The sequence below is a fragment of the Gobius niger genome (assembly GCF_951799975.1).
Source record: "Gobius niger genome assembly, chromosome: 8".
Classification (NCBI taxonomy): Eukaryota; Metazoa; Chordata; class Actinopteri; order Gobiiformes; family Gobiidae; genus Gobius; species Gobius niger.
Window position 1 is genome coordinate 26,045,749 of NC_136859.1, and position 17,540 is coordinate 26,063,288.

General features: G+C 40.3%; 2 protein-coding genes across 2 annotated transcripts; both read right to left on the reverse strand.

The window, feature by feature from the left end:
- Positions 1–1,897: 1,897 nt before the first annotated feature.
- LOC306966058 (meprin A subunit beta-like) lies at positions 1,898–10,980 on the reverse strand (the record flags this gene model as incomplete). Its single annotated transcript, XM_079560692.1, has 15 exons — positions 1,898–1,972; positions 3,080–3,098; positions 3,195–3,291; positions 3,373–3,546; positions 3,894–4,346; positions 5,514–5,744; positions 5,823–5,984; positions 6,041–6,283; positions 6,488–6,666; positions 6,748–6,865; positions 6,971–7,055; positions 7,143–7,165; positions 7,256–7,294; positions 10,768–10,830; positions 10,926–10,980. 15 exons carry the CDS (start codon positions 10,978–10,980, stop codon positions 1,898–1,900), a joined length of 2,016 nt encoding a protein of 671 aa, XP_079416818.1.
- A 3,270-nt stretch (positions 10,981–14,250) lies between these two features.
- On the reverse strand, positions 14,251–16,283 carry LOC306966503 (uncharacterized protein). Its single transcript, XM_079561273.1, has 4 exons — positions 16,254–16,283; positions 16,126–16,177; positions 15,889–16,039; positions 14,251–14,966 (listed from the first exon to the last, which is right to left on the reverse strand). Exons 2-4 carry the CDS (start codon positions 16,163–16,165, stop codon positions 14,390–14,392), a joined length of 768 nt encoding a protein of 255 aa, XP_079417399.1. The 5' UTR covers positions 16,166–16,177; positions 16,254–16,283; the 3' UTR covers positions 14,251–14,389.
- Positions 16,284–17,540: the final 1,257 nt, after the last annotated feature.

Genomic DNA, 17,540 nt, shown 5'->3' on the forward strand with positions numbered 1-17,540 from the left:
TCGCTACTTTGATTACTTACCCACTTTATCTTTGTCCCTCTTCAGACGATTGAAGAAAAAATACAATAAGCATTAACATTTGTAGGCTTTTAAGCAATTGCATCGCTCCATTTAACTAAACAAATCAACAAATATAAAAACAAAATGGAACAAATGTGAAAACCTACTTGATTTTGTCCTGATGAAACCACTAAGCTTGCCCAAAGCAAAAGAAGCACTTTTTCCTTCATGATGGGCTCTGATAAAAGTGATGAAAGCAACCAATTGTTTCAAATTAGTCAGAAATTCATTCGCTACGAAATTTTACGTTTTCAAGCCAGGATGAAGCTGGGAGACAAGAGTCACGGGTTCCTTATATACGTTCATGCACCTCAGCATTCTTCCAAACCTGTTTTCAACAGTCTTTCAACATTCTCAGTTTTTATATAATTGCAGGTTACAGTTTGTTACTGTGCACAGAAAAGAGGGTTAAGTAAAGAAATTATTAAATCTGTGTCCAAAAGAGAAATGTTGTGAAAATGCCCATTTCAATCATGAGTTAACAGACCATCTTAATGTAAGGACCAGCAATGAAGCATTCAGTTTGCTGTTATTTTCCCAGCACACAGGGAGATAGCAGTGTAGGCCACAAAATATTACAAGCCTCAAGTTTGATGCCCAAAACGGTACATTTTATGCTCAGAGTGTGTATGGCTTCTATTCAATTCACTCGGCCACATTGATGAAGTTGGAAATGACCTCATTAGACCTACATGAGCACTTTTTTCCGGTGCCGCAGCACAACCGAAATAAGAGTGAGAAATGACCCTACTTTAATAGGGTTCTGCGAGCTAGCAGTCATACTTGGCGATTTGAAGAAACGAGAACGAGGCTATCTATTTAAACTTCCTTTAATTCCCATGTGTCTGTACTGACTGCTTTTATTTTCCCTCATGTTCATCTAACTGTGTGTATGAGACTTGAACTTGGTCACACAAATGGAGTCCAACCTGTTTTCATCACCTGTCAGAGAAACACGCACTTTTGAGGTGGGTCCATGCAAGAAAAACGACAAAAGCTTTTTAGAATGCTTAAAAAAAAAGTAGGCTTTATTTAAAGTACAATGAAATGATCTCAAAGCTGGATAGAAAAAAGGCAACACTTTATTTTACACTACCTTTGATACCTTATACCGACCAAAGTACAATGGCATGGGCTGTGTAACCAGGTGTAATGACTTGTGCTGACAAAGGAATGATATGTATTTGTAGTTTGGAGTTAAAGAGTGTAATAAGACATAAGACCAAAACTCTAACCCTCTAAGGCTCCATGTCTTATTACATTATGTACCTTCAAACTACATAACATACCCATTTTTATATAGTGTATGCACTACATATGTACAAGTTATTACAAATTACAAAATTCAGTTACAGGTATCAATGTATCAAGGTAAAAAAAAAAGTATAAAATTCAACACTTGGTTGTTCCCACCACCAGATTACAAAAGTCACTGTCATATATGTGTACATAGTGTGATTCTTTATACATTTCAGCAAGTATGGTATATTCCAGCTGCAAAAATTTGAAGTTGGGAAAAGTGAAGTGCTCATTTGGAAGTTTTCTTTCAACATTCAGTGAACTCAATGTAACAAAAGCAGGAGAGTTGAGAAGATGATGAGAAGGGCTGAATACACCAGACCTGGAGCATTTCCAAAAATGCTGCGGCAGAAAAACAACAAACAAATGGTTGAAAACTGGCTGAACATAAAGGAAATACAGTATACAGTACATTACTCTGTATGTTTACCTGTCATCGTCAGTGGTCATTTCCGGAGAGGTCGTCGTTGCTGTAGTTGTTGTTCTAGTGGATGTTGCAGTGGTTGTTGTTCTAGTGGATGTTGCAGTGGTTGTTGTTCTAGTGGATGTTGCAGTGGATGTTGTGGTGGTGGTGGTGGTGGTTGTTGAAGGAGGTGGATACGTGGTTGTTATTCTGCACATACACAAACAATACGCCATACAATCAAAATGTACACGAAGAATACAATTCTACTCTGGAACAGAAAGTGAAGCACAAACACAATTTAATTGACATAATATGGTCGCAAAGCTTTATTTATTTTCTTAGAAATGAATCCAGGATTATTAAAACTAGAACATTATGACAAGGTTAAGTAAATAAATATATTACTAATTCGTTCCCTTGAAATCGTCAGGTTCTCGCTGCTGTTTTGAGTAAGAACTGGAATAAGTAAGTTTAAAGTTTTGACCACTCATAGAACAAAATAGATATGGTAATGTATTTTTCTTTTTATATACACCTCAAAACTGCACAAGCTCTACAAGGCGTCCTGGAACAAGAACATATGAATAACTCATGTCAGATAGAACCTTATCATTATGTTGAGGGGTTTTCAAATTTGCATCGGGAACCACAGCTGGGTTGCAAGATAATTTGAAGATATAATAATCATAAATTATTGCAATTATGTATTTTGTACTGATTAGTAAGTACAGACAACAACTAAAATAAAGATGACTAGGTTTTAAATGTTTCAACCCAGAAGAGTGAGCTGACAGAGTTGATTTCAGGCTACTTACATTATGTCTCTGTGTGAACGGCATAGGACGATTAGACATGAAAGTACCTGTCACCAGTCGTCATGTCAGTGGGTGCTTTTGTTTCAGGTGATGTTGTCCTAGCTGTTGCTTCCGAAGTTGTTTTTGGTGGTGGGGCAAAGGTGGTGGTTTGGAATCTGTGCAAAAAATAGCTATAATGTAGTACTTTTACTACATTGTTTCATCTTGGTCTTTGCGTTCTTTACTGCGCCCAAATGATTGCATATGGCATATTGAGAGTTTTCTTCGCCTCTGAAAGTTGCAGTTGTTTCTGCACTCTTGACCCCGGAGAGTCTTGGCAAAGCTTGGCAATATTGCTTTTGATTGATTTGGATGCTTTTGACTTTAACGCTGTTATTAATTTGAAATCAAAAGTAGGATTTACCCACGTGTTTCAGAAAACGTGTTTATTGTCAACATTTTGGCAGTCTATGAGTATTTTCACAGTAGCTGCCTGGATGTTTGTGCAATATCTCCGTACTGATTCTATTGGTTTGTATCTATGGAAATAACCATAACTCATAGGTGGGTGGGTTATTGAGGAGTTACTAGCAACAGCAATGCCTTTATTGTGTTTCATTCAAGAGATCGTTTACCTGGAACATGGATCCCTGGATGTCTTGATGGACGGTATATTCACTTTAGATGGCAGAGCACATGGTAGAGAACTTCCACTCACGAGAGGAGTTATGTCTGAAAATCAATATTGATTAAATTTTGACATGTTTTGTGCTTTTGTTGTTTTGTTTATGCATTTGTTCAATGTGCACCTACCTTGGAAACTGAAAGCAAAAACCGCGCTCCCTCCCTTAAGGAAATCTCTCTGTTTTAATTCATCCAAAGTTATAAAATATGTTCTGCCGATCAGCGGACCAACAAAAATTTCCTGGCCGTCCTCATCCACCTCTTTCCTGTTAAATGTTCGGGGATTGTCCCAAACAGTGGTGTCTAAGTGTCAAAAAAACAAAGTAAAATCACAAAGCATTGTTATCCATCTTATGCTGAAATGCATCAGTTCACTCAGTGCAGTGGATCTCAAACTGTGAAACATGCACCATGGTTGATGATACTTTTCAGGTAGTTTTCATGGTCAAGAAGTCAGAATTGATGATGATTGATGATTTAATATATGTTTTAGTTATGCATTCTTTCTTTTTGGTTTACAGTTTGTACCATATTTCCTTTTGGATCCAGTTTACTTGGATAGTCAGATATTTCATGAGGTGGTACTTGGTGTGAAAAGTTTGAGAACCAATATTCTAGCCTAAGTGTGTAGTGGTATTTGTGACTCTCACCATTGTACATTATGTGGCTGGAATCACTGGTCGTGCTTCTCTGTTTGGTCATCTGGAGTTGAATGTTGGGATTTTGATCGACCGCTTGAAAGGTGACCTGTCTGTTTAAGAGGGGCCACTTTAGTCGTTCGTCATCTTCCCCCTCCACTAGTTGAATCAGCAACCCAACGTAGGTTCGGTCGAGCATGGCAGCCACTCTAAAAGCATAGCCGTCATCCGTGTACTGGGTTGGGCTATAAATGGTTGTCCCATAATCGCTGGATTCCATGACCCTCTCGAAATCATCAATCTGAATAGCCACATGTGGACACTCCAGCTCGGACAGGTTGATGTCGTCAATTGAGAAGCCGCCTGAAGAGCTTCCCGCTCCTTTTCGGGCCTCGAACTCCACCTTGAAGGCCTTTGTGGCACTGAGAGACACATGGTGGTACTTCCAGTGGGCAGTTCTTTGACCTGGAAAGTGTTTTTTCATTAGTTTACAGACAAATGAGGCACAACAACTGAGACCGTCTGTTCTCCTAATGTGCTTTTAAACACCGACACAAGAAATCCATTTTAAGGCATTGTTCAACATAATGCCTGACTTAAGCTACTGTCAGAGTCATTACCTCCTTTAGCAATGGGATTTTTGGTAGGCTAGCTCGTCATTTGAGTGATCTGTCGCACCTTTGCATGGAAGACCTATGGTAGGCAACCAAGAAATGTTTAACCTCCTAGCCAGGGGCAGATCTACTGGGGTGGCACACCTAGTAAAGGTATGCCACCCCATTGATGTCATATGATGTCTTCTGCTTTTTTTTTTTTTTTTATATAATTTGGGAGGATCAGTCTGCATCGAAACAGAAAAAATTGCCTTGCGCTCAAACAAAACTTGCGTACCCCCGCTATAAACATTCGACATTGTAAAATGGGTTGCCACCCCAGAAATGATCCCTGACCCTGCTTTTTTTTTTTTTTTTAGATCCGCCCCTGCTCTTAACCCCCAACCTGAACCGGGCACGTTTTCTCCAGTTCGGATTGAACACATCTCTAAAAGCTTCTTGGAAAAAGTGTCAAAATAGCAACAAAAATGAGTCGAGAACGAGGATGAAAACGCAACAAAAGCATGATGACAAAGTGACAAGAAGGCAACCAAAGAATAACAGAAAAGTGACAAAAATATGACAAAAAGGGACAAAAAAAAGCAATGTAAAGGTGACAAAAATGCAACAAACAAATGCCACAAAAGAGCAACAAAAAAGTGACAAAAAAGTGACAAAAAGCAAATGAAAAACGGATTCAAATGTGTGACAAAAAACACATTTGCAATAAAAAACATATGTCAATAAAAGGCTGCGACAACAAGGCAACAACACAAGGAAATAGATCAGTTTAGACGAGTTTAGAATTGGGTAAAGCCAAACTGGAGAAAATGGGCTCGGTTCAGGTGGGGGTTAAGAGGTTAATGCACTAAACATTTACAGTTTTTCCCATTGGTCCATGCATGTAGAACGCTTTAATTCCATGCTCACCCATTGCTTCATAATATATTCCCAGTTCCCTCTAAGCATTTAGTTTTCTTCATAATGTTTTGCTTATATTGGCCATAGCGTTGTCTTTACTGGAGCACAACATACATACCCGTTATCTGTCCCACCATCCGGCTCAGACCAGTCGTGTCCTTCTCATCCTGAAACTCTCTGATCCAGATGTTGAGTTGGTCGGACTCGCTTCCACTGTGAAAGTAGTAAAACTGCAGACACTGTACGGGGCAGGGTCTACTGGGGGCCATTCTCTTAGTCTCTAGCCAGGCTGACGCCCCCTGTTGACCAAAGGCTGTACTTGCATGCATAAAACTGCTGGGAGCTTGAACTGTAATTCAAATGCATAAAAATAAGTAAGTATACACAGATTTGGCAGGATCACTTTATGTTTTTACACTCCTATTACCTTGCAGTTGGCTGTTGCTCATAAGATTAGTGCGGTCTGTGGATGGACCTCCGGGGGCTTTTGTTACATTCTCCCAGCCCCTGCCTCCCTGAGAACAGCGGCTCACTCCACACGTCGACATGTTGGAGAAGCTGCAGTGCATCAGGAAAGAAACGCTGGAGTCTGGATACATTGATAAAAACAAAAGTGCTATATTAATTATGTTCTGAGTTTAGTACCCAGTATCCACAGCCACTGCTTACTGCATTTGTAGAGGAGATTCAGCTCCAGCACATCACTGGGGCTCATTTCCAGCCTCTGGCCAATAACGTCCTGGAAAGCTGGGTTTTTGGTGATGATTGTTGAGCCGTTTCCATTGCTGAATGCATTGGCGCCGTAGTGCATCACAGACATGTAGTCATAAGGCACCCCGTTGGTGGTGCTGAACTCTTCATCCTTTTTTAGAAAGTTATTCTTCAAACCTACAAGAGATGACAGCAAAGTAATTCCTTTGTAGAAGCTTATTTATTTTTACTTTTCTTATGTATTTTGAACAATTGCAACTTTGTGGCTACTTTGATCCGTATGACTGAGGATTGAAACACACATCATAGTTGTTGTTCATCTTATCTGTCTGTGTATAATGATATTTAAGTGTAGTTTGATAATAATTAAAACATGGTGACCTTGCTCGATGTTTTGAAACTGAATGATGACATGTTCATCACGGTCGTATCTGGACTGTTCATGGTTGAAGCCAAGGGCATGGAGGAACTCGTGTTCCACTACAGCATTAGTGTCACAGTAAGACCCGATGGAGAGTGTCTGTCCACCTGGAAAGCTCCGTCCAATATACGAGTAACACCTAGAGTTCATATTATGGTCAGTTCAGGTCAATCTATACATCCCAATTCACATCAACAACATATTAGTGTGTGGCATCTACCCTCTCCGTTTTTCGACAGATAAGTAGTACTCTTCTTTGTCCTTGGTTTTAAAGTCAATGCACGATTTCAGTCTGAACTGGTCCAAGGATCTCAGGGTGACTCCTTTTGCATTTAACTCTGGCGTTGTCATGTTGGGGGGAAAAAACAAACAAACAAAAAAATCACATATGAACAAATGTATGCAGAGGGGTTTATTTTGTCCAAAAACATTAGCCTATTTACCCAGGCTTTCATCCAAAACATATGGCACTGGAAGGGTCCAGAGATCCTGTGGGTTATTCACGGCACTTCTCTGGATGCCCTCGGGCTAAATATAATCACATTTAAAGATCAACGCTCAAACTGTAATGCCTCTTGTTGAAACAGTTTGAACAACTGAACATCTCACACTCACCACAATAATATCATCTCCTAAGTCTGGAATGAGAGAAAAACCATTGTTATCATTTCACAATTGTCTAAAAAAAATATTTGTTTTTATATTGTGTATAAAAATCAGTACTCAACCCTTGTTTATTTCAGTGATGTCCTTGTCCTCGCCAATGTCTAGAAATGAAAATAAATTACGTTTGATTGAACAAATATGACTAAATAAATAAATGAATCAAATCAACTCACCTATTATATCTGGATCTGTCTCTTTTGTTTTCTGGAAAAACATTATTATAATTATAATATGGTTGTTAATACATTATACTTAACAAACTAAATACTGACTTGTTTAATGGACAGAGTGGATGCCAGGGCTGGGTTGAGCACAAGAAGCAGGAGGCCGAGGTAGCGCTTCATCTTAATGCGAAAACATAAAACATGAGCACAAAAACACACACAATGAAGCCAAATTCACAAAGTATAATTACATTTACCTTCAGTCTTATATGATTCTGACCTTCAGTGCATGTTGTTGAAGCTGACGCATCTATGGAGTTAAGTCTTGGTCCGCTTTAAATACAGTTAGAACACAATGGAGTGAAGACATGGCCCTCAGACGTCGTCACATGCTTTGTGTCTTCCAGAATGTATCTATTATCATGTTTGGGGCTGATGACACATTCACAATGTAAAGTATGTACAGTAGATGAATTCCGAACTACCCAACCTTCAGTGGAATAATGAAGAATCTCATACTTTGTGCACAATACAGATAAGCAAACAAGATGTGCTTTGTGATATGGCTTTTCTGTGCATTATGGGCATTCAGATGATCGGGTGGAGGGTTTGATGCAGTGGTTATTGTGAGAAGGATGCAAAGTGATCAGAATTATAATCAAGCTGTTGCAGAACTAAATTGAACCCAATGTAACCCACTAAAAGGTGTTAACCAACTAGTGTTTTTCTCTAGTTAAGCTTTACCCCAATCCAAAAGTTTACAGCCTATAGGCCAGTGTAGCGGCTCATTCAAAAGCTAAGACCTACAAAACTCATCGAAACGGAGCTTTTTCCTCGTGTTGTCGCTACATTGTCGCCACTTTTTTGAAATTTGTTTTATTTGTCACACATTTCTGCAAGGCCAGAACCCAGGGTGCTGAAGACTTTGCAGCACCCCCTGGTGGATAGTTTGCGAACTGCAGGCAATACTAATTAATAGCAAATATGAAATGAAAAAGCGTTTTGGGGGGTACATTTGGTCCCTCAGCACCCCCTAACTAAAATGTCTTCCCACGGCTCTGCATTTCTGTCACTGTTTCATCCTTGTTTTTGTCTAATTTTCATTCCAAGAAGATTTTAAATCTGGGTAAAGCCTAACTGGAGAAAAAGTGCTTGGTTCAGGTGGGGGTTAAGATTAAAAAAAAGAAAAAGAAAAATGAAAATGAAACCCATGAACCTTTTGTGGCCTTGGTCAAGTCCCATCTTGATCCAACATCCTTGTTCTTATCTCAGCATCCATGATCATCAACCTGGAAAACAGAGCGGAGCAGAGGCCCAAGCATATAGGCCTTCGACACAGACGCTTGGGTCTAATCTGAGCTCCTCCATTTGTTCAGCCATATTGACAAAAGACATTTTTTTCTGAGGTCTTGTCCTTGTGATAACCCAGAATATAATAACCAGTAAATGAAGAATTTCTCTTCACCACAACAGTCCAAGGAAGCAGCCCCTTGACGTCCTCAACATGTTTCTGATCAACAACTATGGCCTCAGGAGGCGTTGAGACAGTTGCTTCACCTTGGTTTGTAAACGGTCCCAGCGCACAGTGAACTTCCTGATTTGATGAATCCACAAACAGCTGACAAGGTTCTGTGGTTCCCACAATAGACCCCTCGAGCCCCAGGCAGCACCAAGAAATCCTGGAAAGGTAATGAACAGAACTGATGCCATGCTGCTTCGGTCATTAACAAAGGGCCTGACATACTCCCCGAGAATCAGGGGACAGCTTCAGTAGGCAATGAATGCTTTGCCACTGTAAAACTGTGTTCATTTTGACAAAAGATCTTAATTTAGCTTTAGTCAAGATTGAGTCGTCTAAGATTGATTTCGTCATCTTTAGATTTAGAACAAAGCTGTTCCTTCGGCAGTATGAGGGTCTTTCCAACACTGGAAGTTTGGATGATTTTAGTCTCTTCTTTTCATTTTTATTATGAAGCCTAGTCGTTAATTCAACCTGGTGGACTAATTCCAGCAAAACTACCTCCAACCAATCATCGCCCTCGGTCCCGCTTTTAAGTCCCAGCAATCATGGTTCCTTCGCTTCCCAGCTGTGCTGCGACCCACCTCCGCACTGTCTCCACATTCTGTCCATGGCTTCTACCTGCTGCATCTTTCACGGGTCTCCTATACCACCAACAGTGTCCAGGCTCCGGGGAAGACATCCCTAAGTCCAAGCTGTTCATCCATACTGACTTTCACACATACATCGATGTCTACCACCAAGGTCTGATCGCCAAAACTAAGATACGTCAATAAATCTTCCTAATCGCTGCTTTTGTCTGTTTGAGTCTATCCAGGTTGAAATGTTATAATTTAATTGACAGAGAATCTGGAGATTTTATTCATAGTTTTAGTCTCATAAACAACTTTTACTTTAGTTTTAGTCTAATTATAGCGAAAATATTACTTTGACTAAAAGCATGAAGAAATATTTTAGTTGACAAAATTCACACTGCTGGAAAAGAATGGTTGAGAAGGGTAATCATTTTGGACAACACAAAAATCCCACAAAAATATTGCTAGGTCATGAAGTACATTGGGAGTAACTGTGTCTTCTAGCCTCATACTGCGCTAAATCAGTCTTAAAGAATAAAAAAAAGACTTAATAGGCTTCTAAAATGTGTGGGATCTCTTGATTCCTCTCACAGTTGCAAAGATAAAATGTGACTTTGGCATAAAAATAGATTGTGATTGTGGCTCTGAAGTTGATGGATGAACGAAGTCTATCTGATCTACTGAAGTGTAACAAAAGCAATTGATCATTTGTCTCAAAAACCTTAAATGTGACTCCCTGTTATGTAACATTGCAAGTGTGCTGGAAGAATCTGCAGGTATGGTCACACAGTGATGACAAGGCCGTCGGGCTCACAATAGTAGCTGACAAGTGCAGCCGCCTGAGATTGTATTGTTTGGGTTATACTTCGTACCATTCTGTCAATACAGTGCAGCGCTGCTAGTTAGGTAACTTGTTTCCCATAGTGTCTGCTCACCCACTCTTTCAGCTTTTGCAGCTGGTTTAAGCTGGTTTCTGCTTCTGACACCGTGTCACATGGTGAACGTCAGCTCTGAACCTTTCTCACGTTGTACAGCAGTGCAAAGAATAACAACACACATTGATCCAAACCTGCAGGATTCAGCCTTTAACTGAAAAACAACCCAATAAGGATAATTATTGGTGAATACACACAGTATATATAGTACCAAAAAGGCAAGGCTAGTGCTCAATGTTTAAATAAAGCAATTCAATATTTAGTCTATTTCCCAAACGATACAATTTATTTTGTTCTTCCCTATCCTGCAACCTCTTGCAAAAGACAACAATGAGGAAAATGGGGAAGACTGTGTATAATATGCAAATAAAAGTTCTTCACCTATGAGGGCCAGGACTTCATCTGTGAGGGCCAGGACTTCATCTGTGAGGGCCAGGACTTCATCTGTGAGGGCCAGGACAAAAGAAACACATAACGCAATATGCCCAAAACACGTTCTTTTTCATTTGTAAATATGTAATTTATCTATTGGATTCTACCCATGGGCTGATTTCCATCTGTTGTCTCGTCACTCACAAGCACATTCTCATTCATTCTGGCTATTATACATGTTTTGAGTGGTAGGAGAGATGAGAAACCATCATGGACATGGGGTGAACATGCAGCATAGAAAGGTATCACAAACCCAAGAGCGACCGCAGCGCCACCTTACTGCGGATAAAGAGATAAGAGACGGGTGTAAATGCTTCCATGGAAAAAGTCAAAATAAAAAAACATACATTTTGAGACTATGAATTTTATTTTCTGCTTTGCTTTTCTACCACTTCTTACTGAGTTACAAAAATGACTTCAGAATGTCATGCAAAATCAGGAGTGGGAGGCACATCGCCCTCTAGCACATACTGTAACCTGCACATTTTCATTCCACTGACACCAACAAAGGACAGAAAATTTGACTATTGGCTTACAGTTCCTCTACTGGTTTTACAGCATACTCAAGGTCTGACCTTGAAAATAAGTTTTCAAAATATAGATTATATTTGTATTGTGTATCTTTCATTTTCAGATGCCTTTACATTCACCTAATGCACAGCTGCTCTGAGGCATGATTTCATTGATACATAGTTGTTGTTTTTTTGCTATTATTTTCAATGTCTATTATTTGGAACCATTTGAACAACATGCTGTACACAAAAAGAAGAACTTTATTCAAACAGCGCCGTTCACAGACATTTAGATGAGACAATTATACATTCACTCCATTATCACTTCCTCTTTATCTGTTCATCCAGCAACAGAAGGATGAAGATGTGCCTAGAATAACAAATACACATTTCAAAATCTCAAATCTTTACTATCACCAGTTGAAAACAGCAGCATAGTTCAGAAACTAATCCGCCTTCTTTTTTGCACTTTTTCATTTCGGCCACTGGATGTCAGTATAACTTAGTAATATCCTTAGACCTGTGGACGGTGGAGTTTGTCACAAGATTTTTTTTTTTTTTCTGGAAAAAAAAAAAAAAAGAAAGAAAAGAAACAAGGGAACATTTTACTGGCTTGAATGTAAGCATTCTAAAGAAATAACCTTTTCTTTGACTCCACTAAGGTGTTACAGGTATTTCTGTGTATTTTTTTTTTTTATCAATACAAAGCTAATCTCTCCTGCCAACAATACAACAATGCTCTAAACAACATGTTTCTTTAAATCACTGAGTTTTGTGCCACTTGTTGTAGTTTACCTTGATGAATTTAATGATTGGCTAAAGTCAGACTTATATTTCCCAATAGATTTTGCACCAACACATCTGAACTTTTTTCCTGTGTTTTCAAGTTGGGAAATACTTAAACATATGTTAAAATCCCTCTCTGAAGCTTATATATATATATATTTGTTTTGTTTAGCATGTTGGCCACTACTTCAGTACAGCTCACAGCTCTCACTCGACCTGCAAAACAAACAGACCCCGAGCCATGGGGGATTAAGGTGACCCAAGGTCCTGGGACATGCCTCCTGCTGTGAGCCCCAGGCACTGGTCTGCTTATCACACCAGACCTCTGCTGTCCCGTCTCTACGCCTAATCTACATCAAAACAACAGCCCATCTCTGCCCTCTCACTTCACTGCACAAGAAAGGGCATGTTCTGAGCCTCCCGGGTGCCCCCGTAACCCCCAAAGACCGATGATGCTGCTGATCACTGCTCCACAAAAGCCTCTGGTTGTTTTGACTGATAATGCAGCGTGAATGATGCTCCCTGCTGCTCATGTGCTAATCAGACACATCAACAGGCTGTGGCTTGAACATGTGGGGTTAAATGTGCATTTAAGGCTCCATCAGCTCTGTAAGAAGAGTCAGGTTTCACCAAACGCTGACTCCTTTAAAAGATAAGATAAATGAGGATGTAACAATGGAGAGATTCACGTCTTCATATTCTGCATGTTGTCAACATTATTGTAACTTTTCTCACAATCTATAACTTCAGAAAACATCTTTCTATCTTGGTCTGACCAAATCTGGCAAAAATACATAGGTTTTAATACATGTTTAAAAGGAGAAAAAGACTCCCTAAAGTTTATAGACAAACTGCACACAATAATGACCAAATAATGACTCAACATTCAACCAGAAACAAAAACTAGCTTTAAATGCAACTTTGAACAGCTAGAGAATTAATAATGAACAACCATTAAACAAAATAAGGATTAAATTAAACTGTGCGTGATTATATAAAGAATGCCTTGTACATTCTGGGTTTCTTTTAACTTTTGCCTTGTTTACTTCTGAAAATGGGTCTGCGGCCTGTTCTCTGAAGTCGTAATCTTACACAGATTACTTCACTTGCCTACAGTACAGTAAAAACATAAAGTCACATTCTTGTAGCCTCCCCTTTAGCACAAATGATAAGCTTCAATTTCAGTCATTCCTTAAGGCAATAAACATGTTTGGTGCGTAGTATTTGCGTATGCTCCTGTAGCGTTGTCACTGGACTCTGACCCGCCACGTTGGAGGTGTTGGCCTCGTCAGTGGAGAAAAGGTGAGGTCGACATCAAAGTCTCGGTGGTGTAAAATCCATACAGTAGCAACTCACTGGTCAGTTGCATGTTTTTCCATTGAGCAGATATGATAGTATTGATTACCTGCAAACTAGGGGCGAGATCATTTTCTCTTGTCTTTATGTACAGAGATTCTAAACTGGTCTTGCGCACCCCTTGGGCCTTTCATCTGTGAACCGGGTACCCCTTGCTCCGAGGGTGCAGTCAATTAATGGCAATGTGACCACATGAATCTCCTATTTATTTCCCCTATTACATCTCCTATATAATTATTTATCAATATTAGGATTTCATTGATAAAATAGCGCAATAATAAATCAGTCCATAACTCATTCATTTTACTCATTCTCCCATTTTACTATAAAATTATATTTGAATTGCTTGCGTACCCTCAAATACCAGGACTCTTGTCTGAGAAACACTGATTTACTGATGAAGAGCACTTTGCCCAAGTTTGTGTTTGACCAGATCCATGTACAAGACAAGAGCTGACAAGAAACATTAAAAAGAAAAGTTTGCGTCAATAGAAACCGAGAGCAAAGTGGTGGCGTGACTTGGGACTTGCCCTGACATGGCAGATCCTGAGGAGATGTGGGTAACGATACACCCACAGGAAATGTAGTTTTGTAAGAAGCTACTGGGTAATATAATACATCTTGTTCTAAGTCCACAAAAGTAAAAAAAAAACATATTTTTTTTCCCCGCATTCATCTTTTTATTTTGATAACTTAGAGCAATTAAAAAACATACAAACAACTTGAAACAGTAAAAACTATACATATGAAGTGCAGATCTTTGCTAAAGCATAGCTTGCACTAAATAGAAATAAATATCCTGTCCTTTGCATTTACTTTACAGTACAATTCATACACTTGGGAATCATGCTTCCAACAGAGGTAGACCAAGCAGAGCCAGCGCCATGGTAACGGTAGGGATGACTAAATGTTCTGCTTTAGTTGGAGTCGACAAAGGACTGGTACAGGGACATGAGCTGAGTGTGGAAGTCCTGGGCGTATGGGTCGAGCTTCTCTTTCAGATCTTCGGCGTACGGGGCCACCATCTGCTTGACCAGCCGGGCGCGCTGACTCAGCTCCACCTGCACCCTCTCGCTCACAGGCACCACGCTGTCCTGGAAGTCCTGGAGGTGCTGGTCCACCTTCACTTTGAGGTCGTCGGTGTAGGGTCCCAGCTGAGCCTGCAGATCTTTGACGCTCTGCTCCAGGCTGACCTTGAGCTCCTCGCTCTTCTGAACCAGGGCGGCCTTCAGACCCTCCGAGTCCAGGGAGTCGCCGTAAGTGGCCAGTTCCTGCTTGAGCTTGTCCACCCTCTGCTGGATCTGGACCTTCATCTGTTCGGTGAAGGGCTCGAGTTGCCCACGGACCGAGCTGAGGTCCTGGGTTAGAACGTTGCGGAGAGTGTCAGCTTCGCTGGTGATCTTTGCCATGAGGTCCTGGGCAGCGGGGGACAGCTTTTCCTGTAGGGTCACAGCGTATTTGCTGGCAAGGTCTGCGCTTTTTTCCAAACGAGCACTGCAAGTAAAACAAAAGTTAAGGTTATGGTTAAGAGAGGCTGATCATTGGTCTGGAGTATCTACCTGTAATTTCTATAAATGTGTATAGTATCTATTCATTTTACATCTAGTGAAGCAACCAATATATGCAATAAGTGGAATAAGTGGAAGGATTACGACAATCAGTCGCTACTCAGTAATCAGTCTGTTTTCTATTGATCAACAGATTACGTAGTAATTATTAAGTAGTAGGCTGTGAAGTGGTAGCCTGGCATCCAGAATGATACCCTTCTCTATATCTTATACACGGGGATATCAGTCTGAGCAGGGAGTCCGGGAGAGCGGTGTCAGCGGTAAATGACCAAAAACACATCAGCAGTAAGTGACTTTTGCGATTCATAATTCTTGAATATTAACGCAAAACCCTGCCCTTCACTGATTGGTTTACTCCGCTTCCTGTTTGCTTGCGTATGTTAGAAATCAAGTTGATGCAGAGTCTTACCAGACTCACACGCTGGTACAGCGGTGAATCTGGATTTTTCCAGGCTAATAAATGGCTCCCAATCTGAGGGGCATCTCGTAGGGCAGGGGGATCCAGATCTTTGTGTGGTTAGAGGGTCAGGTAATAGGACATATTATTTGAGCAAATCATATGGTAAATAAATCATCACTCTGTCCAGCATAAACGGGAGGCTTCATAACAGATATATCTGGGATTTCAAAGACCTTTTAAGGAAACTAAAGTCTGCTACTAATGTCAACTGATGATACATGAGGTGGTGCTCAGGGTCATGGGCAATTCAGACAATATTTGGGCTCAAACTGAACGTTTAACAAATACATAGTGGGAGTGGATTGTTTTTGTTGTGAGCAGGGTTCATCTTTGTTTTCAGTCAGTGACCCTGACTGAACTCGAAACAAAGCGATATCACACATCTTACTTGATCTCCTCTCCGAGCTGAGACTTCCTTATCATCTGAAGGGTGTCGTCAGCTGTCTCAGTGGCCTTAGCGATGTAATCCCAGAAGGCATCGGTCAGCACCTCCATTTGGGGCTTGGGGGCATCGGCGTAGAAGAGGTTGGCATCGCAGCCTAGAAAATGGTTTGTGGTTAATATAGCCAACAACATATCACCTTTTTTGGTTAGACAAAAATATTGACAAAAGATGCTTCTTTACCAGTGAGCACTGCGATGGCGAGGACCAAAACTGCCTTCATTGTTGCGCTGATCTGAAAACATTGCTACAGTTAAACAATGCGCTTCTTTAGGTATTCATAGCTTTCGAAATGGCGGCTGTAATCTTACCTGCTTTGGTCTGGGCTGCTCCTCAGAGTGAAGTTGGTCTGCAGTAGGTTGGGCAGTTGCTTTTCTGTATATATAGTCAAACCACATGAGAGTTGTAGCTATGGGCCCAAAGTCCAACAGTCCCTTCCAGGTTGTCACCGCCATTCCTTCCAGCGCTGCCAGCCTGCCTCACATGACCTCTGATATCACAATCATCCTTTTACGCACACATGAAAGGTCTGATTCATACAATACAATGGGTATTTCATGTTTTATAATATATGATGAGAATTATATTTAATTTCTGTACAGATAAAACATCATGGATATTCCTAGTCGTGTTACTTTTTGTTCCACGGGTTTTATTTTATTTCATTTTTATGGTGAGGGCAGTCAAACATAGGAGGTGGTGAGGAGTGGGGAGGGACATTCAGCAACCTGTGAGGGTCAGGAGGACTTCAACCCATGATAGATTTAAACATTCCACACTGCAAGACTTTGTTTGGTCAGTCTGCTGTTTCTTGCAAAAGGGCAAATCTGTGGAATTCATTAGTGAGTTAAAGGGACGATACAGAGTTTAAAAATGTTCAAATTAAGTTTTCCTCCCCCTACATGTTCCAACAATGTTCTAAGGTGTAGAATGAGCCCAGACCTGTTCACCACAACTGCCTCTAAAATCCTGCACTGTCACTCAAAAAGGTGTTAATTTGGGTCCGAAGTGCCGTCATGCACAAGCTTAATATAGAAGCTGCAGTTACACGTATGACCTGAGGTGGCAGTAGTGAGTATAAAATGGCCAACTTGCATCTAGCCCCTTTAAACATGACCTCTAGGCCTGAGTCTTAGCCTAAAATGAACCAAAATTGTTCCCAGATGTAAATACCTGAATGTGTGAGTCAAAGATATTTAATAAAACTCTAGATAAGACATGGCCATATTAATACGTTGTACTGATGGTAATTCTGGTGGCCATCTTGTGACTGGCCCTTTTATCAATGTCATCAAATGGGAAAACACTATTTATTTCCATCACACTGTTTTTTTTTTTAATCGATTTTGACTCTTTGATAATTGTGACTGACCTTATATTGTATCCGTCACATCTGGCTAGAAAAGAAAGTTTTTTTTGCAGTTTTATAGGATGCATAGACCTCTGTCAAACACTTCAAATAATAATGAATTCTAACCACTGAACCCTGGGAATGAATGGAGAAAACAATGGCTCAAAGGAATGACCTGACTGAGATACCAGACTTAGTAATAAGCCAATCACAATCGATGAGTGTATCTCACATTCTGCCGTTGAAT